General features: G+C 53.4%; 8 protein-coding genes across 8 annotated transcripts; 4 read left to right on the forward strand and 4 right to left on the reverse strand.

Moving 5' to 3' along the window:
* Window positions 1-84: 84 nt before the first annotated feature.
* Window positions 85-1,183, reverse strand: BDV17DRAFT_269923 (dihydrodipicolinate synthase family protein). Its single transcript, XM_073758612.1, has one exon. The coding sequence runs from the start codon at window positions 1,114-1,116 to the stop codon at window positions 109-111; it is 1,008 nt and encodes a 335-aa protein (XP_073613083.1). The 5' UTR covers window positions 1,117-1,183; the 3' UTR covers window positions 85-108.
* A 1-nt stretch (window position 1,184) lies between these two features.
* Window positions 1,185-3,210, forward strand: BDV17DRAFT_269925 (Gfo/Idh/MocA family oxidoreductase). The gene is made up of 4 exons (XM_073758613.1): window positions 1,185-1,899; window positions 1,952-2,653; window positions 2,730-2,820; window positions 2,891-3,210. The coding sequence occupies exons 1-4, from the start codon at window positions 1,713-1,715 to the stop codon at window positions 3,150-3,152; spliced, it is 1,242 nt and encodes a 413-aa protein (XP_073613084.1). The 5' UTR covers window positions 1,185-1,712; the 3' UTR covers window positions 3,153-3,210.
* Window positions 3,211-3,510: 300 nt separating this feature from the next.
* On the reverse strand, window positions 3,511-5,615 carry BDV17DRAFT_283387 (putative PHD finger domain protein; the record flags this gene model as incomplete). The annotated part of the gene is made up of 2 exons (XM_073760350.1): window positions 3,511-3,654; window positions 3,708-5,615. 2 exons carry the CDS (start codon window positions 5,613-5,615, stop codon window positions 3,511-3,513), a joined length of 2,052 nt encoding a protein of 683 aa, XP_073613085.1.
* A 2,774-nt stretch (window positions 5,616-8,389) lies between these two features.
* On the forward strand, window positions 8,390-11,009 carry BDV17DRAFT_157720 (sugar porter family MFS transporter). Its single transcript, XM_073754593.1, has 7 exons — window positions 8,390-8,765; window positions 8,820-8,891; window positions 8,939-9,202; window positions 9,255-9,374; window positions 9,433-10,442; window positions 10,505-10,619; window positions 10,692-11,009. The coding sequence occupies exons 1-7, from the start codon at window positions 8,683-8,685 to the stop codon at window positions 10,915-10,917; spliced, it is 1,890 nt and encodes a 629-aa protein (XP_073613086.1). The 5' UTR covers window positions 8,390-8,682; the 3' UTR covers window positions 10,918-11,009.
* On the reverse strand, window positions 11,010-12,962 carry BDV17DRAFT_299817 (putative beta-N-acetylglucosaminidase). Its single transcript, XM_073763954.1, has 2 exons — window positions 12,004-12,962; window positions 11,010-11,917 (listed from the first exon to the last, which is right to left on the reverse strand). Exons 1-2 carry the CDS (start codon window positions 12,730-12,732, stop codon window positions 11,546-11,548), a joined length of 1,101 nt encoding a protein of 366 aa, XP_073613087.1. The 5' UTR covers window positions 12,733-12,962; the 3' UTR covers window positions 11,010-11,545.
* A 601-nt stretch (window positions 12,963-13,563) lies between these two features.
* On the reverse strand, window positions 13,564-16,473 carry BDV17DRAFT_157783 (putative RNAPII degradation factor Def1). Its single transcript, XM_073754594.1, has 2 exons — window positions 16,047-16,473; window positions 13,564-15,973 (listed from the first exon to the last, which is right to left on the reverse strand). The coding sequence occupies exons 1-2, from the start codon at window positions 16,336-16,338 to the stop codon at window positions 13,698-13,700; spliced, it is 2,568 nt and encodes an 855-aa protein (XP_073613088.1). The 5' UTR covers window positions 16,339-16,473; the 3' UTR covers window positions 13,564-13,697.
* An 842-nt stretch (window positions 16,474-17,315) lies between these two features.
* BDV17DRAFT_293678 (uncharacterized protein) lies at window positions 17,316-18,620 on the forward strand (the record flags this gene model as incomplete). The annotated part of the gene is made up of 1 exon (XM_073762670.1): window positions 17,316-18,620. The coding sequence occupies one exon, from the start codon at window positions 17,316-17,318 to the stop codon at window positions 18,618-18,620; it is 1,305 nt and encodes a 434-aa protein (XP_073613089.1).
* Window positions 18,621-18,886: 266 nt separating this feature from the next.
* BDV17DRAFT_157796 (uncharacterized protein) lies at window positions 18,887-19,829 on the forward strand. The gene is made up of 3 exons (XM_073754595.1): window positions 18,887-18,978; window positions 19,056-19,265; window positions 19,326-19,829. The coding sequence occupies exons 2-3, from the start codon at window positions 19,229-19,231 to the stop codon at window positions 19,769-19,771; spliced, it is 483 nt and encodes a 160-aa protein (XP_073613090.1). The 5' UTR covers window positions 18,887-18,978; window positions 19,056-19,228; the 3' UTR covers window positions 19,772-19,829.
* The last annotated feature ends 181 nt before the right edge of the window (window positions 19,830-20,010 follow it).

A 20,010-nucleotide genomic window follows, 5' to 3' on the forward strand; every position in this document is an offset into this window, starting at 1 on the left:
GAGGCTGCGGCTAACATAACCCCCGGCAAACAACGCTCTACAGAGTACTTTTTACAAATTTTCGACTGGCCTCGAAGAACAAGAAAATGATATTGCTATAATAATAAACTATGCGACATCAGGCAACGTAAACTCTACCTCCATAGCCTCCTTAATCCCATCCGCAACAGCCTTAACCTGCGCATCATTAAGCCGTCCCAACGGCCGTCTCGGATACCCTCCATACCCATAGTATGACTGGATCGCACTCTTCGTCCCGGGGATGGCAGCCTTCGTAAGCACCCAGTCTGCCTGACTAAGAAGACTCTGCACCTCCATCGCCTCCTTAATCTTCCCCTGGCTCCAGAGATCAAACACTTTTACACAAAGCTTAGGAATAACATTCGCGCCACCCGCGAGAATCGCCGACCCGCCAGACACGAGCGTCTGCAGCGTGAAGTCCGCAATACCGCCAAAGGCAACGTACGGGTGCGCGGCGTCTGTCTTCGTCACAGGTACGGAGCTCTTCGTAGGCGCGAGCGGACTCTCCGGCTTAATTGCGTGCAGCGCGCGCGCAACACGCGTTAACTTGCCCGTGTTCGCACAGGTGAACTTCGTCCCGACGACATTAGGATGCTGGCTAATCCGAATGATAAGATCGGAGTCCATATCAATCCCCGCAACCGCACCGGGATAATTATACAGAATGAGGGGAATCGGCGACCCATCCGCCACAGCAGAAAAGTACTCAAACAGCGTCTCATCATTCCCCGTCGCATAGCGGTAGTAACTCGGCGGTACGATAAGCGCGTACTCTGCGCCCACGGCGGCAAGGTCCTTCGTTAGCTGGATCGTCCCGCGAATACTGTTCTCCGAGGCGCCGGCGATGACGGGGATATTTTGGAAGCCGGCTTCGTCGAGCGCGGAGCGGGTTTCTGAGATGACGGTTTGTTTTTCGGACAGTGTGAGGTGCACGGCTTCGCCGTTTGAGCCCATTGCGACCAGACCGACGAGGCCGGCTTTTGCGAGGCGCACTGCGTGCTTGCGGATTGTGGGGACGTCGAGGTCTTCCGTACTTGGGTTGAAGAAAGTCATTGTTGGAGCGTAGACTCCTGGGCGGAGGGGAGTTGGTGCCATTTTGCTGGGATGAGTATACGGTATCAATGGTAGGACGGATATGTGCAGCGCTTAGAAGATCATACAACGGCAGAGCAATATAAACCAGAAGAGGGGTATACACCCCTCTGTATATAGTATGCTGCGCAAAGCAAACCCCACGCCTAATTCCCAGGTTGAGCCTAGCGCCAGTCGCATCCCACGTGTCCCCACTCTTTCCCCGGGGCCGGCGCCGGACGGGGAATTTCCACCAATCGGCAACTGAACTTCCTCTTTGAGCTCGGGCCATCAAATGCCGACTCTATCAACTGTCGTCACTGCATCACTCAAATGGAGTGCATCCCCGCCTGATTCCCGGCAATTCAAGGCTGATTTGCTAATAAGGAGCTATTATTTCTTCCGGCTCAGCATTTATATTATCATTGAGTAAGGCACAGGGCTACGAGCGAGGGCTGTGAGACTTGAGTATATTATTTGGTGGTCTGCCGCCCCTCTTTCTCGAACGCTTCTCCGGATTTCTTCTGTTTTGCTTCCCCTCACTCACCCCGCCATTTACCATATTGCCATCAATCGCCTTTCGTAACTTCATCAGCACAGCAGCAGCTACCAAGACAACAATGGCTCCTCCCGCCGTATTAATGGTAGGCACGGGCGAATACACCACCGGCTACGTCGGCGGTGCCGCCTCAGGCTCAGACAAGAAAGTCGGCGTCGTCGGCCTCTCGCTATTCGATCTCCGTCGGCGCGGAAAAGTAGGCGACCTCAGCATGGTCGGCGTCTCAGGGCGCAAGTTCCCTGGAATCCGTACGTTCCTCAGCTGTCCCGAAAGAGAGCCTGAAACTGATGCGTGCCGCAGGCGACCACCTCCACAAAAACATCACCCAAGTCTACAACAACCTCGACACAAGCTTCACCTCCTACCCGGACGACAACAGCACCGATCCCGACGCATACAAGCCCGCCATCGACGCGCTCCCCAAAGGTTCTGCAATCACGATTTTCACCCCGGACCCAACCCACTTCCCCATCGCACTGTACGCAATCGAGCGCGGGATCCACGTCCTCGTCACCAAACCCGCCGTCAAAACCCTCCCCGAACACCTCGCCCTCCTCGAGGCAGCCCGCAAACACAACGTCTTCGTCTTCGTCGAGCACCACAAGCGCTTCGACCCCGCGTACTCGGACGCGCGCGCGAAAGCCGCCAAATTAGGCGACTTCAATTACTTCTACTCGTACATGAGCCAGCCAAAGTTCCAGCTCGAGACGTTCAAGGCTTGGGCTGGGAAGGAGAGCGATATCTCGTATTACCTGAACAGCCACCATGTTGATATTTGTGACTCGATGGTTGGGGGTGAGTATACGCCTGTGCGTGTGAATGCGACGGCGTCGACGGGGACGGCTGTTGAGCTGGGTTGTGTCCCTGAGACGGAAGATACGATTACCCTGCTTGTGGAGTGGAGGCATAAGAGAGAGCCTGGGAAGGTTGCGACAGGTGTGTATACGGCTTCTTGGACGGCGCCGGAGCGCGCGGGGGTTCATTCGAATCAGTATTTCCACTGTACGTCAACCAACCTTAACTCGTCTCCCCATCTATCTCTGTGTCTGAAGCTATGCTAATCAGAATAACTGGGCAGATATGGCCGCCAACGGCGAAGTCCGCATAAACCAAGCAAAGCGCGGCTACGACGTAACAGGCGACGAGAGCGGTCTTGCCTGGATTAACCCGTGAGTCCCCTCCCCTCCCCCCAAATCTCCCCCAAAGCAACCTTCTATACTAATAAATATGCAATGCAAGATTCTACATGCGCTACGCTCCCGACGAAGAAGGCAATTTCGGCGGCCAGACAGGATACGGATACATCTCGTTCGAGAAATTCATTGACGCGATCACGGCGCTGAATGAGGGACGGGTTACACTCGATGAATTGGATAAGAGGCCGCTGCCGACGCTGAAGAATACGGTTGCTACGACGGCGATTTTGCATGCGGGGAGGATTAGTCTCGATGAGAGAAGGCCGGTTGAGATTGTTGAGGAGGAGGGGTGGGTTGTTAAATAGACCTTAGCTTCTATGGGGTGGGGTTTGATATATTTACTTATTTGAAGGGAAACTGTATCCTTGCATGGTAAAATGACGAATATGCATTCTAGTACCTACTCGCGACTGCAAGTTTCACTAGCAAGCAAGTGAGCCCTAAATGGTGTAAGGGTTGTAGAATGTAAAAGCCCGAAATGTGGTGGTAATCTAGACAATTTTAACTCCCAGCGCCAACCGTTCCTCATCCCTCAATCCATCGCTCCGCCATGCGCGACCATCAAAAATCCAGAACGCGAAAACTCAATTTGAACCAGAAAGAGAAAGAAGATTGCAGTTTCATAGTCTCGTATACATTTAAACATCAACTCAGCGCCAGTAACTAGCGACGTAGGGAGCTATGTCTGGTGATCCCGTGCGTGCCTTTGTTGAGCTTGACGCGACAGTCGGGACAGTACCATTTTGCTGTGCGGCTGGGAACTTCGGAGAGTCCGACGCAGTTGAGGTGGAACCATTCTCGGTCACACTGTGGAGGTTAGATTTGGAATTGAGGTAAAAATTGTAATGGGTGGGGCATACGTCTTGGTTCTCACAGCAGATCATTGTCCCAAAGCTGACATCCCCGCAGACACAGTACCGCGGCTCATTAGGGTCAATTTCCTCAAGGACTCCATCTTCGTCGATGCGAATGTCTTGGCCTACGCCTTGCTCCCGCGGCCCTACGCGCCGCTTGCCCGGTTTGGCCTTGCGGCGGCCGAAGCTGACTGCGGCGCCGCCATCTGGCCCGTTTGACACCGGTCCAGGAGCTGGTCTTTTGCGGCGTCGAGTAGGTGCACTGACGCTGGCTGCGCGAGATCCTTCAGGGACTGGCGTCTTCCTTGCAGGCGTAGCACTCTTCCGGCGGAGTTCTCTTGCTGCATTAAGGACAGGCTCCGCTGCTGCTATGGAGCGACTGCGGGAAGGCGGCCGAGAGGTTGATGGAGGGGGGGTTGCTCCTGCTCTGGACCTTGTTGCAGCAGCTGGTTTCTGTGATGTAGACTCATCTAGTTTGATTACAGGAGGCTCCTGCCCATTGCCGGGTGTTGGCGACGATTCTTTGCCCGTCTTTCGACGTTTGGCTGAACTTCTCGTAGGTCGACTCTCAACGTCCTCGGGTTGACCGGCGGGTTCCGGGGCTGGAGGACTGCTCGTCTCGAGTTGCCGTTTCTTCAATAATCGGCTTGGTTTGTCCGCCACTGCCGAAGACTCCTGCGGACGATCAGCACCGTTGGAGACAAAACCTTGGGAGGTGGAGCCGAGCTGACCTAGGCGCTTGGCTGCTTCTGCCTCCGCAGCGGCTAAGGCGGCTTGTTCCCTCGCCTGGTTTTCGCGCTTGAGCTTTTTGGCTTCATTCAGCTTCATGCCTCGGTTGCTCAGTTTCAATTCGGTGACGCCTTCTTGATTGTTGCCTTCGCTCCGACGCGTCAGGAGCCCCGGAATGAAATTGTTCATGATGTCGTCGCAATCCAGGAATTCGGTCCCGTTGAGGTCGGCCTCCGCCTTGGCTGCCCGGTAGGCCTCCCACCCTCGCCCACGAATGGCCAACTCGCGATGAATCATCACCTCGCTCGGCTGCCAGACCGCGTTCTTCTTCATTTTCTTTCGCAGTTTGGTCATCTCCCACTCGGTCAGTCGCAGCCATGGTAGATCCTCACTTCCCATTTTCGCGTCTTCCGGAGGCGGCTTGAGCATCGCCAAAGCGCTGCTGGTAGACATGCCCGCCGATGCTCTTGATGGGTTGATCTCACCAGAGGGTCTCGAGCGGCGGGGCTGCTTTTCCTTCTTCGTTTGTGCGGGCTCGGAGAGTGTTATCTTGGCGTCGGGCTCAATATCGGAGTGTTCGGTACTGGCGATCGGAGAATCAGGGTGCAATGCCGCGAGATGTTCTGCGGCGACCATAGACCGACGCGTCCGCGACTTCTGTCCACCTCTTGCGCCATCCAAGCGCAGTGTGATTCGCGTTGTTGTAGGCGGTGCATCGTCTCGCTTTTTGCTAGTGCGCGGTCGTTTCACGTTTGCAGGAGGTTGCGGGGGAGTAGGTTCGCGCTCGGGCGGCTTCGGTAGCGCCTGGAGCTTTTTGTTGATGGATTCTAGGCGGTTATGATGGCGCTCTACCACATCGTATAAGCGACAGGCTTCGGCATAAGCGGACTCGCGAGCATTGATAGCGCTGTCAAGCTGGATCGAAATGTCTTTGCGCAAAGTGCATGGGTCTGGGCGGAATTCAGAAGGGAGCTGGGGAAGCTGGCCATACTTCTTGGTAAGGTCATGCACGCCCTGAGCGCTGTCCAAGTAGCGCTTATCTAGGCCGCGAATGAGTGTAAGGGATCGGAGCAAATCAGCAGGAAGGTATTCGGTGTAATCGATAAAGTCAGTCACGGTAGCCTGAGCATCAGGGTCATGTGGACCATCCAAGATCACGCCCCCCGTGTCGTTGAATTCGGCCATCCCAGATAGTAAATAAAGCGACAGGGTGTATGATGGCGTGGGATGGTTGTGGATGTAGGGAGTCACTGTGGAAGGACGAGCGAACGGGGGTAGTCAGAGATCAAGAGGCATCACCGTACGAGATGGTGTACCCATACGGTTTTTAAAGTACCTCAGTGGGATAGCATGAGCTGCGCGTGCAAAAAAGAGTAAAAACGATAAACGAAGGAGAGAATGGCTAATGGAACCAGTTGGAATGAGATGTTGGGCGTGTTACAACACGGAGTTGAGCTGCTGACGGACCAACGTTCTTCCGCTCCGCCATATATCTGCAGTGAAGTGCAGGTGTCTCTCTTCACTACCACGTTTAAGCGCCCAACATAAGATAGCAGTGCCTCGATTAATGAAATGCAGACCTTCATAATGCACTAAATCTCTGAGCGTGAATTATTTTAGAGCCGCTCCAATCGCCAACCTTTAGCTTTGTGGAATGATCTTGGCCGGATGAAATATATATTTTTGCAAAAACTCCGGTACTCAACGCACAACATACTCTGCAGCTTCCGAGCGACAGGTATCTTTTCCTCCTTGCCCAGGTCCATGTTCAGAAGTTAAGGTTTTACTTTGGGATACATCTGTAGGCTCACGCCCAATCCTTACAGCTTTTGACCGGCAGATAAGAATGGCAGCCGACGAATCGATCGACGCGTTGGATTTACCTCCCGGCTGAAATCACCTGGACACTGGCCATTCTAATATATCGGTCCAGGGGTGTCGTCCAGAAGTCGGATACAACATGGGTGGGAGTTAGCCGGGTATACTGGTGAACTCTGCCTTGTCCGGTGTCGCGTAGCCCTATGCAAAGAGCGTTGCACATCGTCCGGTTTCGAATCGATCTGTCCTCTCTTGAGCAGTCTTGACTACAAGGGTGGCCGGCTAGCAATAAGGGACTCTGTTCTCAGAGATGCGCTTAGTCTTAGGGGGTGTTACGCTCATAATGAGCAAGTATACCAAAATCCAGCCATCGACATGCCGAGGCAGCGCGGGCAGGCGTTACTAGTTGAAACCAAGCTCCAGGCGACGTACACTACTCATAGTGAGAACTCATCCTTCGGGCTTCTACCCGTGAGACGGCTACACAGAGCGTCCGGAGGATCATCAAGCTCAAGCCCTCTGGCAGATCAGGCTTCACTAACCCGGATCGAGTCTAAGCAAGGTCATGTCACTTGCAGGAATCATCCAGACGAAGTCCGCCTTGTTGAGCGCTCGAGCGCACTTCCGGTCGTGGCGTTTCTTGGAGTAATTTCTTTCTTCCCAAAAGAATTCATGGCATGACAGCCGACCTTGACGCACTCAGAGCGTCGGCAGGCGGCAATGAAGAGTCCTATTCATTCTCTCGGTTGCTTCCGCTGAGAAGATCTGTCAGGTCACTCGGCATATCAGCTAATGTACTAGTCAAGATTCTTGGAGGACCTTAATTGGTAACATAGGAGCTAGTGTCAGTTCAACTTTCCTGCGCCCGGCTGCTGTGATCGGAGAGGACCGAGTGGAATGTGCTGGAGGCTGAATGCCATCTGCTGCTTTCGGATCAAGTTACACCGTACGGTTACACCGTAAAGAGAGCGTTTGTCTAGCCCAGAGTGGCGTGTTCCAGATTTTGAACGGACTTCGGGTTGTCGAGATGGCCAGATCTCTCCGCAGATCCAGAATCGGATGGAGTGAGGGGGCCACGTGAGCTGGGCCATGTCACGGGGAAATTCTCCGACGGATGCATCCTGATTTCCTCTCCAGCGGCCTCTTCTGTTTCAATTCAGGAATCTATCTGTCCAGCGATATCACGAGATCTCCTCTTGCACTCCGCAGGCAGTGCGCTATTTTGCCACGATGGATCCGTACCAGTGATTTCGCGTCTGGGGGAAATGGAGATGAAGCCTGGGGAAGCGGCTGGAACCTGGAGTCTGGGGGCTAGCTGGGAGTGATTGGACGGAGAGTCGTTCCTTGTCCCAGCCCGGGTGAAGAAACCTTTCATGAGACTAATCTTGTTTAGAAATAGTGTGCCAATTCTGGCCAAGAGAGCCAATGAATCTTGATCGCACTTGACTTGCTGGGCTGCCACCAAATTCCCAGGTTCTCTTAGCCAGTTCAAAGTTGAACGCCCTTTGACTGGACGGCATTAAAGGAACACAAGAAGATATGCAAACCGGGAAGTTTCAATCCATACAGCTGCGTTTTCTCGAAGGACTCGATCAGAGCTTCCTCTGTACTACGCGACAAGACCTTGAACAACTGTCCTCGACTAGGCTGCTCGCAGTCTATTGCTCCGGTACCACGGTTTCAGCGCTGCTACGCTCTGACGCGGACGTGACCTTCAGGATTTATGCTTTGCCTCTTTCCCTACTAGCTCAAGCGCGCAGTCGTCGGAAAGCAGAGTATCCACAACAGCCCTCGCCTGTCATTGCCCGAGCTACAAACGGACGCTCGAGAGTCACCTTCCCCTCTTAGCCGCTGGCCTGTCGCCCGCTCCTCAATTCATGATACAGATGCAGAAGCCTTGAATGCAAACTTGTTGATAGCAACCCTTTAGATAGGATCCCAGCAATCGGCAGTGATGACAAGCTGAGAATGAGTAGCTGCAACACCATGCTGTTTCTACACGGGGATCCTGCCCTTGACAGCAAGAAAAAGTAAACACCCAAGCTCAAAGAATCAACTTACGCCACCGCCGCAAGATGGGGCCCACAAACTACCAGATTTCTATGAATGTGCAGGAGCATGATTGGACATGTGTGAATCCTCTTTTGTCTGTTCTATTCACTGAGTATATTATGCCCTGATTTGCTCCCCGCCTGTTGTATTTTCCTACCCCAGCCTTTCCTTCTCCTCCTCGTCCTCCCAATCTTCTGTCCTCTTCTCCCTCACTTTCGTCACCTGCATACTCCTTGTCGCCCTGTGCCTGCGTGTCACGGCGTGCATTCTCTGCTTTACTATTGTCCACCAATTCCGTTCTTTGATCTCCGTTGTCATCGAGTCTCTTGAAGACTGCTGGTCCCTCTGACTTCCCTTGAATCAGCTCTGATTGCCTTTGAAGATGGCAGGCAAGCTGGGAAAGGAGACTTCGGCTGGGGTGCCCTTCGAGTCTGTCGAAGAGACCGCCAGACCTGGAACCAAGCTGTACGCCTCACTCAGTCATCTCTTCGAAGCAACTTGTTAACATATTCCCAGAAGCAGCGAAGATGATGACATCGCGGAGAAGGCCCATGCCGAACACATCAATCTGAACAAGAACCTCTCGGCCAAGTAGGTGGCACCGTCCGTACTTGGATGCACATTTCTGACTCTCGCAGGATCAAGAACCCTCTCGCCGATCTTACCGAGACCCAGGTGCTCCGTGATGTTGAAGAGTTTGCACAGGAATACGACTTGGCCGATCTTCTGCCCGACTTGCGCAAGGGCTCCCTCATTGCCCGCGACCCAGATAACTTTAGGGCTGTTCCTGGCATTACCCCAGAAGAAGTCCAGGTCATACAGGATGAAACCGACCACAAGTGGCGCCAGCCTCGTGCTCTTTACTTCAGCATCATTCTTTGCTCCATTGGTGCTGCTGTTCAGTAAGTGTTGGCTGCACTTTTATCTACGCTGGAAACTAATCGTTTTCAACAGAGGTTGGGATCAGACTGGAAGCAACGGTGCCAACTTGAGCATGCCTGACGCTCTTGGGATTCCCGAACACGACAATCCTCACGCCTCACGCAACCAATGGCTTGTTGGTGTTGTTAACGCGTAAGTGGATATAGGGCTTCTCAATCAATGCGCGGTAGATTGAGCTAACAACACAAAGTGCTCCCTACATCGGCAGTGCTGTTATTGGATGCTGGCTGTCTGACCCTTGTAACTACTATCTCGGTCGCCGCGGTGCAATCTTCCTCTCTGCCATTTTCTGCCTCATCACCCCCTTCGGTCAGGCCCTCAGCCAGACTTGGCCTCAGCTCTTCGTCACTCGTGCCCTTCTCGGTATTGGTATGGGACTGAAGGCGTCAACTATTCCAATTTTCTGTGCGGAGAACACTCCAGCAGCTGTCCGTGGCGGACTGGTGATGTGCTGGCAGCTCTGGACCGCGTTTGGTATCTTTCTTGGAACAACAGCGAACTTGATCGTGAAGGATATGGGAGACAACCTGGCCTGGCGTATGCAAATGGGATCGGCTTTCATCCCCGCTGTCCCCCTTATTCTCGGCGTCTACATGTGCCCTGAGTCCCCGCGTTGGTACATCAAGAAGGGAAATCTCCGACCTGCTTACGAGTCTCTCTGCCGCCTCCGCAACACACCACTACAGGCTGCCCGCGATCTCTACTACATCTACGCCCAGATCAAGGTCGAGCAGGAGATTGCTGGCTACGGTACCTATCTCTCCCGCGTGGGTGAGCTGTTCACCATCCCTCGTGTCCGCCGTGCAACTCTCGCGTCCTTCGTTGTGATGATCGCTCAGCAGATGTGCGGTATCAACATCGTGGCCTTCTACTCATCCTCCATCTTCTCCCAAGCCGGTGCATCCTACGAAGAGTCCCTCTGGGCATCTTGGGGATTCGGATTGGTCAACTTCCTGTTTGCCTTCCCCGCTGTCTGGACCATCGACACCTTCGGACGTCGCAGCCTTTTGCTTTTCACCTTCCCCCAGATGGCATGGACTCTACTCGCGGCTGGGTTCTCCTTCTATATCCCGGAAGACTCTAAGGCGCACCTTGGCATGATTGCCCTCTTCGTCTTCCTGTTTGCTGCGTTCTACTCTCCCGGTGAAGGTCCTGTTCCATTCACTTACTCCGCCGAGGTGTTCCCCCTCTCCCATCGTGGTAAGCATCTCCCTTTTCCCCTTCTCCTCATCAACCCGACAGTAATACTAATCCAACCATAGAGGTCGGAATGGCCTGGGCCGTCGCGACCTGCCTCGGCTGGGCAGCCGTTCTCGGCATCACCTTCCCCAGAATGATCGCGGCCATGACTCCAACAGGTGCCTTCGGTTTCTACGCGTAAGTCCATCTTACCTCTCAATACACCCTAACCATCATAAGCCCATCATACTAACTGCTTTCCTTCCCCAGTGGCCTCAACATCATAGCCCTAGTAATGATTTTCCTCTGGGTCCCCGAGACGAAGCAGCGCACCCTCGAAGAACTTGACTACATCTTCGCCGTCCCCACCCGCACACACATGAAATATCAGGTCTGCCAGGTTCTGCCCTGGTGGTTCAAGAAGTATGTCTTCCGTCGCAAGGACGCGCTCCTCGAGCCGCTTTACAAGTTTGATCATGTTGCGGGTACCCAGTAGATGCATGTTATTGCTGAGTGTCTTTGCATCTTGGGCGTGGACAGCTCCGACGACTTTTGACGTGAACGCAATGAACGAATGACTCTCTTATCGAACAAAATGGACAAAAAAATTTCAAAAAAAAACGATACGAAAAGATCCTGCCCGCCCTCGCCCTGGCCAGCACAATGAGCAGACAGACAATCAAACGAGCAAGACATTTCCATCAACTCTCACACCAGCTAGTGGGCAATGCGGGCAGTGATAACAGAAACTCATACTTCGCTTCCTCAGATGCCGTTCTACGATTTCATTCACTGATTTTTTTTTTCCCTTTACATATGTGGGCGTCTTGGACTCTTGTTGGACCAGGTTACTGATAAGGTTAATATGTTCTACCTCAATCTTGGACATAGAATGGATGGATAGAATAGAACCTTGCTTGGCTGTACGGTCTATTGATACTAAATGAGCCCTACATCATCAATGTAATGAATGTTATGTCTCTATGGATTATTGAGCTCCACGAATTTTGATTGCCGCATCCGTACAGAGGTGTGCTTGGCGTGGACGGCCTTTCAAATTGACCATACAGAATAGATTCTACTCCATCATCTTGTCTCATTAACTCGTAGTCTGGCAGTCAGCCCTAATCAACGGTCAACTCCCCAACCCGATACGCCCCCCAAATCCCAAACCCAAGCCGTTCATAAAAACCTTCCAGCGCAACCCAATCCACAAAGACCCCCTCGATCCCGCTATCCCTCATAAACCCCATCGCATGCGCAACAAGTGCAATGCCCGCCCCCGACCCCCGACACTCTTTATCAATCCCCACGCAGCCAATGAGACCTGTTGTAGGCCCGCACGTAGCCGGCATCGCCCAGTTCTCTTGTAGGATTGGAGAGGAGGGAGGGAGCATGAGTGTCCAACCGATTTGGCGGCCAGAGGGCGAGAATGCGGCCATTATGCTGTTTGGATGGCGACGGGGGTTTAGGGTGTTGTAGGCTGAGACCCAGTCCTGGTGACAATGAGTTAGCTTCGTCTCAACCATACCAGCATTGTAGCCATCTAGGAGGAACTTTGACGGGAATCGGATATACATACCGGATTATGCCCAAAATTCCTCTCCTGCCCAGCCAAGCACTCCGCGTACCCGTCCTCCGTCAACGGGGCAAAAGTATACCCCGCGTCTTTGGCTCTTTGGCCATATTCGATCCCAGTCTCCGCGAGGCTGAAAGTGCGAATATCTCTATACAAATCCACTGAGCGGGGAGGGTCAGGGCGCATTCGGAACCCGCGGTTGAGGAAGAAGGGTAGTGCCGAGTCCGACGATGAAGATGAATCTTCCTCGCATTTGCTATCCTTCTGGCTCCCGTTCTTCGCTGAGCCCGAGATTGGGGCTGATACAGGAACAGGAACACCCGGCCAAAACCGTGGAATCCCACTCCCAACCTCCAACTTACACGGTTCAAAAGCCATTTTGAACCAGCTCTTTGTCTCGTTAACAAGGGCCGTCCCAATACCCCTCCCTCGATAGTGGGGATGCACAGCCAAGACAGCCAGGTATCCCGACGTAGGGACAATCTCACTATTCGGATCCTGCCGTGGATTTTTTGTCGTGTAGGCGAGGACAAATCCGATCGTTTTTCCCTCGCCTGGGATCCTGGCGATGTAGTGGTGGCCGTTTTGGTGGGCGATCAGAGTGGCTAGGTGCTCTTGGGAGAGTGGGTATGCGGGGAATGAGACGATCCAGAGTTGGGATATTGAGGGGATGTCGCGGATTAGATGGAGAGGGAGGATTTCGATGTTGGTTTGATGTTGAGGTTGGGACATGGTGGTGAGTTGATATATATCTACCTAGGTAGATGGATGTCGGATTGACGATACCTCAACTGGATTGGGTGGGGGATGCTCAGGTACTATAAGTGAAGAGACGCGTAAAGCTGGTACGGTATCTTGACGGAGGCTGAGCACTTTCTCAAGTCAATCTGAGTGCGAGAAATAGATGCAAGGGCAGGCAGTCAGCTGATCCGCTGCCAATCCTTATGGTGAGGGGTTCGGGGGGCCATCACCATACAACTGATATATTATAACTGATGCGGCAGTGAAAATATATCAGCAAGCACTTAAGTATGACAAAATCATCGAAAAATATATTAGTCACGTTTTGGGCCTCATACTTCATTACATTAAGCATCAACATGGACTCTACGAGAACGACTTGCAACGCCACCAAATCAATTGATTCGATTTGAGCAGAACCCCATCCCCATCCTAACCCAGTTGTTTTGCATGGATGTAGTCCCAACTGTCCCAAATATGTAGTACAGGAAAAGGAAAAAACGCGCAATATGCAATTCAGCCGTGAACGAAGAACGCGAAACGAAAACGATTTTTTTGTTCAAGAAAACTGAGATATGGAGGAGAGAGGAAATGGAAAACAGAGCAAGTCGCAAACGCATCAGATAAGACAGGAATATTGCCCAAATGTTACGAAGAAAATAAGTTAGTAGCGTAGCGTTTTCCCCCATTCACCCATTCAGTACATCGTAACCATGAAGGCAGACAGCCCGGCATGAAAGCAAACAAGTCCAAACGAGTAAAGCGAGAAAGAAGAGGAAACGGAATCCAGCCAAGCTCCCATTGAGAGCAGAGATTACACATTTGGAGGTGACAAATGGAGGGAGGTAGGACACACCCAAGTGAACTAGAAGATTGTAGAGTCCAGGGACTCGCCCTAACGAAGTATGGAAAGGAAGAGAATTTCATCACTCGGGAGGATATAATGCTATGATTCATTAGTGGCCGTAGTTGCCTCCCCAGCCTCCGCGTCCGGTGTTTCCGTAGTAGTTGCCAAAGCCGCCACCGTAGTTACCGTAGCCAGTCGCCTGGTGGTGGGTCTGATTGGCAGCTTGGTGTCCGCCGAGGCCACCCAGGCCACCGTACTGAGGATTCAAGTGAGGGTAACCACCGAAGCCCTGCTGAGCCTGTTGACCCTGCAGCGGGGGAAGTCCGGTTTGGGTGTGGGACTGGCCAGGAGTGTTGGCCGCGGAGCCAGGGCGGTTGGCCTGGGACAGCGAAGGGCTAGGGCCTCCGGTCTTGGAGGTGTCAAAAGCCTTGGTTTCTTCCGAGGACACCGGGGTCTGTTGGGTGATCGGCTGGTTCTGTCCGAAGCTACCCTGGCTGCGGCCGAAGACGTCCGTCATTCCGGTGCCAAAGGCACTGGCGCCAGCAGCCGATTGCTGGCTCTCAGATGGCTGAGCAGATCCAGTGCGACCATAGACTGAGTCACGTCCGGGAATGCCTTGGTTGAAGCTGCCGGCAGTTGCGGGGGACGAAGAGTGGTCGTACGAGAAGCCATGGGGCTGGCCGTACATGCCACCCTTGCCGTAGGGGGTGTATTGGCTGCCGTAGCCGTACTGAGAGCCGTGGGGCATATATTGATCTTCGTATCTGCGAGCGTCATCGTACATGGGGCGGTTTCGTCCGTACTGCTGGCTCATGTACGAAGCATAGTGGGGGTTGGAGTAGTAGGGGTATCCGTAACCGTAAGCGTGGGCAGCTTGGCCGGGCATGTGGTGAGCGGCGAGGGTCTGGGTGACCCCGGGGAGGGTAGGGTTGGGGGTCGTGTGGCCACTGTTGGGAGCTTCGACGTGACCGTAACGGCTGGGAGCCTGAGTGGTAGGAATCTGAGGCTGGGCTTCAGCACCAGAGACACCAAATCCAGCAGCACGCTGCAGAGAGGCGTCCTGGGATTGACCATAGGCACCGTAGTAGTTGTATGGAAGACGCTGGTCGCCAGCGTAGAAAGGCGAGTACTCGCTGCCGGTGGTGACGGTTGGCTGAACGGGAGCTTGGTTTGCGAACGGCTCCTGGACCTGAGGCTGGGGTTGAGTGACTTGCTGGGTGAAGGGGTCGTAGGGTTTGTGGGAGTCGCTGTAGCGAGCGAAGTCGGAGAAGGAGTTGTCAGCGGCGGTGGCTTGAGGAACGGGGGGCAGACCGGGAGCAGGGCGAGAAACCGCGGCGACGTCGGGGGGTGCTTGAGCTTGAGTGGAAGGAGGCAATGAAGCGCGCGGCGCGACGGGAGAGTGCTGAGGAGGCTGAGCACGGGTCTCAGTGTCCTCCCTGTTCTCATCAATATCAACATCGGCGGCATCACCGTTCAGTCCCATGCTGCCGAACTGGACTGCTGCACGATCCACAGCATGGTTGCCGGGCATAACGACAGCTTCCTGTTGTTCCATAACACGGCGCTGCGCTCCGGGGGTACGAATGCTCTGCTTGAAAGCGCTTGTCGGCAAGGCACCAGCTGTAGGGCGGGCTGGGGTCGAAGTAGCCGCGTTGGCGTCAATCGTGCTGCCAATAGTACTGGCAGCGGTGGCAGAAGGGACCGGGGGAGAGACATCGGGAATTTGTGCGAGGTTGTTCTTGGTCAGATCGTCCTTAGAAGGAGTAACTCCGGCCGACGTAGGTGTAGCAATCTGCGGCTCCTCGGTCGGCTGAGGGATCGCTGGCTGGGGGGGCTTTTCGGCGGGAATGGGGACGGCAACAGGGACGGGAACAGGGGCAGAGATCGGTTCGGGTTCAGCAGGCTTTTGTTCAGGTTCAGGAGCGGGCGCGGGAGCAGGCTCTTCGGGGACAGGGACAGGGGCAGGAGCAGCGGCAGGCTTCTTTTGAGGCACTGCTGGTTTCGCAAACAAGGACGCCCAGCCCTTCTTGGTACCCTCCGCCGCAGCAGGGGTATCCTTCGCGGCGGGAGCTGTTTCCGGAGCCGTCGTGTCAGCGGCCGGGGTAGCGGTTGTAGCCGTCATTGAGTCGGCAACGGGAGTGACTTCGGCCGGAAGGGGTGGTTTCTCTGTGCGTGTGCCGTTGGCATGAGCACCAGCCCGACCACCGCGACCACCACGGCCACGGTCTCCACGAGCGCGACCGCGGCCTTCAAACCCACCGCGCCCACGTCCTCCTCGCACAGCAATTGTAACTGGCTCCGTCGGAGTGCTTTGTACCTCCTTGGCCTTGGGACGACTCCGATCGGTGGTCTTCTTCTTTACCTCTCCCCATTGAGAGACGTTGCCTAATCAAGAATCACGTTAGTTCATTATTTGATGACGGATCATCAATTGAGCTGGAGACAATGCCCGACGAACCTTCACTGATGCGATCAATTGCCTGCTCAAGGTCACCATCAGCATCCTCCAAGGCGAAGACCAAGTCCTCGTCTGTCCAGTCATTGAACAGCTCTTTCAGCATAGGCAGAGTATCCGAATATTTCTTCTTCATCAGGCCGAGATCTCCTTCGTCTTCGTATGTGGGCTCTGTAATGTCAGGCTTTGTGGATCTGCTGCCACCTCGACCACCTCTGGAGCTGTAACCGCCACGACCACCACGGGCGGATACCCTGCCACGGGAGGCAGAAGACCTCGATTGAACTTCAGACATTGTTGTCGATGAAATCTCTGAATCTCCAGGGAGGAGAGATGTGATAGAGCTCTAAAGTAGACGAGAGGAGGAAATAAGATGCGGCGAGTGGGAGGGAAAAAAGCGGGTAAAAAGAGGTTCGTTAGTGTTGTCGTCCTCCGTAGTGATCACAGATGCAGCCTCTCGCGTGAGGCAGCACCAAGGCACGGGAGAAGAGCCGCGAGGGACCGAGATCGGACGAGAAGAGGAATTGAAGACGGACAAGAGAGCTGCTGGGACGGAGAAGACAAAAATGAGTGGGGGAGAAATGAGTTTTGAGAGTTGGAAGGGAGAAGAAGGAGAGGAAGTGAGGGAAGAAGAAATGAGGTTTTCAGTGGAGAGCGACCAGCGACCAGCGCCCGGGAGTCTTTCAAGGCTCAAGCTTGGGTCACGCCCGCAGTATGAGCACGACTGGATCGGTCGAGCTCGAGAGACAAGGCGTACGTATTCGTGCTACTGTAGAGCTCTAGAATGCTTCTATCCCCCCCCCCCCCCCCCCCCCCCCCCCCCCCACCCCCCTCCCTCTACTACTTTCCATTAGAGAAACTAGCCTAGTCGAAGGGCGCTATCTACAAGTCTTCTGTCGTTGTGGGATTTCGTCATCTTTTTGACTTCGATCCATCCATGGGCCACCCCAAGCTTGAACCTCACTGTGGGTGAAAGACGGTTTAATATATGCAAAAGATCCTTGCTCATAGACAATATAAAAGCTATAGCAAAGCTTCAACGTCAACCCGGCGATTGATTGCCTTTCAAGGGGCTCAGCTGAAGACCGCATTCGTGGCGGGTTGAGGTTGGTCATGGTGGCAGCCCTTCCTCACCGCCCAGCTTCCCTGGGGAGATCTTCATGAGCATGGAGGATAGAATGGACCGTCATACGATCAACGACCCTGATACCATACAATATCCTCAACATCAACCGTTACCTCCTCGGGGCGCTGGGTTTTCCCTCTCGCATGATGAAGCGCTCGAAATCGCTCGGTTTCCCTCTTTGGTCCAAGCTCCACGCCCCGTTACCCCGAACTCCTCGACAGTCCCAGCAGCTCCTAGAGACCCTTACGTCCTCCTTTCGTCGCGAACTGGATCGTGAACACCCGCCAAACGCATCCTCCCCAGATGGCTCTGACGCCGCCGACAAGAATCTCTTTGGAGGTCTACTATCTGAGAACCACCCTCGCTCTTCCTCCCACGCCGCCGACAAACATCTCGGCATGATTCTCGACCATCCGCTTTTTCGTTCAAAACCGTCTCGAGATCCCGACTTGCGTGACCGCGCGGTACATGCAACCGCTAAGGCGAAGTCAGTGAAACATCCTATGCTGGTCTTCGACGAACTTATGGCGTCTGGTTCTGCTACTGCCGCTGCCGTTTCAAAGTGCATAATCGACCAAGTCTTGTTAGCAAGCCCTCATAAAGGCGATGGCTTTGTGAGAGAGATGAGAAAATCTGGGGCAGGCTCGAGGTTCATGACTTGGTGGTGGTCCTCGGACGACAGGACCAAAATATCTTTCATCAACGGATCGCTAACTTTCCATAAACAATACTGCAAGTTCATGGTGGCGGTGGGCTTACAAGACATAGTCCTTACCTGGCTCAAAACGCTCAAAACGTTCATCGATGGCGAGTACAACAAGGGACCTAAATACCCGCCAACAGAGCCGTTCAAGTATCTTCTGGGCTCTCTACTGCAAGCGGAGATTGATTACGGCGGTGGGATGAGCTCTGCTATGCGTCATTACCTCGATGCGTTCAACTTGTTTAGGTCGACGGGCGATGAAGACTCTAGAGTGACTCTGCTTAACTCACTTATCAAACCGGCGGCTTATATCCTGTCGACGTTGATTCTGAGATCAGGCAGGAACATCGAAGAGAGGATTCCCCACAAATTATACGAAGACTACGCGGCTGCATTTCTTAGTATGATCAAGAAAAAAGACACCCACGCTGTTCCCGCTCTTCTAGCTCTTTACCACCCGACAGTTCCGGATGCGAAACCCTTTGTTCATTTCGTGCGCCATTTGCCACCCAGCAGAATTGAATCAATGAGTTGGAATTATCGTGAGAGAAATTTGCGAGCAGGTCTTGATGCGCTGCGCCTATTGGACCAAGTTGGGGACAAAAGAGATAGTCTCTATGTGGCACGCTTCCTCCAGCAGATTTTGGAACTGAAGCCTGAAGAGCGCGACCCGCTGTGGCATGAACATGATCATGTCACGTCTGAAGAGAGGGCTCTTATCGCGAGTTGGGACTTGACCCCCGCTTGATGTTGCGATTTGGCTTCTTGGCTAGAAGTTGCAGACGGGCCAATTCCTGGAAGCAGCTTAGATAATTGCCGTTATTTCTACTCTTTCAGCCCAGGCACCATGCGACATCGAGAAAACTAAAGAAATAGGGAAGGACGATGCCGTGTGCATGAACTGATGGCTGGACCTGGACAATTCTCCGCATTCATCCCCACATTCATTATTGGGGTATCACCTCTTGGCATGCTAACCAAGGCCACAACCTAGTGATGAGCGCTTACTTATGGACGCTTACTCGGAGTCGTGTTTCGGATCTTTTAGTGTGCATGGTTATTTTTGCAGAGAGCTCCGAGAGGGTAACAGAAGACAACCCAAATTAGTACTATTCTCCGCAGGAAATTGGCCTAGTCGATCTGGTGGTGCTCTTACTAAACGTCACCTCGCAACCACCTCTAGCCTCGCCTGTTCCATCTCCAACCCTTCACTTAACTACACCTCTTCACGCCTCAACACTCCGACGTCTTTCGAGCTCCACAGCTTTATTAACCGGGTTCCTGTCAAGAGTTGTCAATACTCTGAATTTAATCACCATCGCTCTTGCAAACACTTATTGCTATATCTGGTATACCATGGCGTCTGGGCCTTCAGTTTCTACCCTCGTTACCGGTACGATGGTGCCAGCTGAATAGCAAGCAGAATCTGTGATACTAATGTTTCGGTGTCTAGAACCCCTGGAAAAGCCCTTCTCGCGTGAGGCCGCGCAGCAACAGAACGGCAATAGCCACTTGCCCAAGCTCTCAGATGATGCCAATTCGTCAGAAGTCCCCGCTATACATGACATCCCCAATGGACATGTGTTGGAATCAAAACAAGACCAGAATAATCTCGGTGAGAAGCGAGAGTTCGAGGCGACTTCAACCGCGAGGCCTAGTGCGGACACGCCTGCAGAGCCTAACGCCAAGAAGCAAAAGACAAGCAAAGACAATGCAGATGCAATTGATGGTGCATCTACTTCTGCGCAATCAGGGCAAGCAGAGCCTACCCAGACTGCACCCGCGAAGAAGAAAGGAGGGCGACTCAGGAAGACGAAGGACCGCGTTCCTATCAGAAAAGATATACCAACCGATGGTATCGGCAGCCGGACACGTAGCCGCACTAAGGTCGTTTCATGATCTCTGCTCTGAGACGGTCAGCCCTGATTGTATGTAAGACAGGGTGGAGTGTCGTGACGTCGTTGGGGAAGGTCGTGGCTTTGAGCTTGAGAGAAGGGCATGTTCGTCTACTACCACTAAAAATTGTCATTTATTTCCGTGAAGCAGTTTATGATTCTCCAAACAATGGAATTATTTTGCTTGCTAAATAGCTCTAGTAGATAGACCAAGTTGTTTATCAACCCATGAATGGCTCGCGT

This window comes from Aspergillus undulatus, assembly GCF_047715775.1.
Source record: "Aspergillus undulatus strain CBS 261.88 unplaced genomic scaffold BDV17scaffold_44, whole genome shotgun sequence".
In the NCBI taxonomy this organism is placed as follows: domain Eukaryota; kingdom Fungi; phylum Ascomycota; class Eurotiomycetes; order Eurotiales; family Aspergillaceae; genus Aspergillus; species Aspergillus undulatus.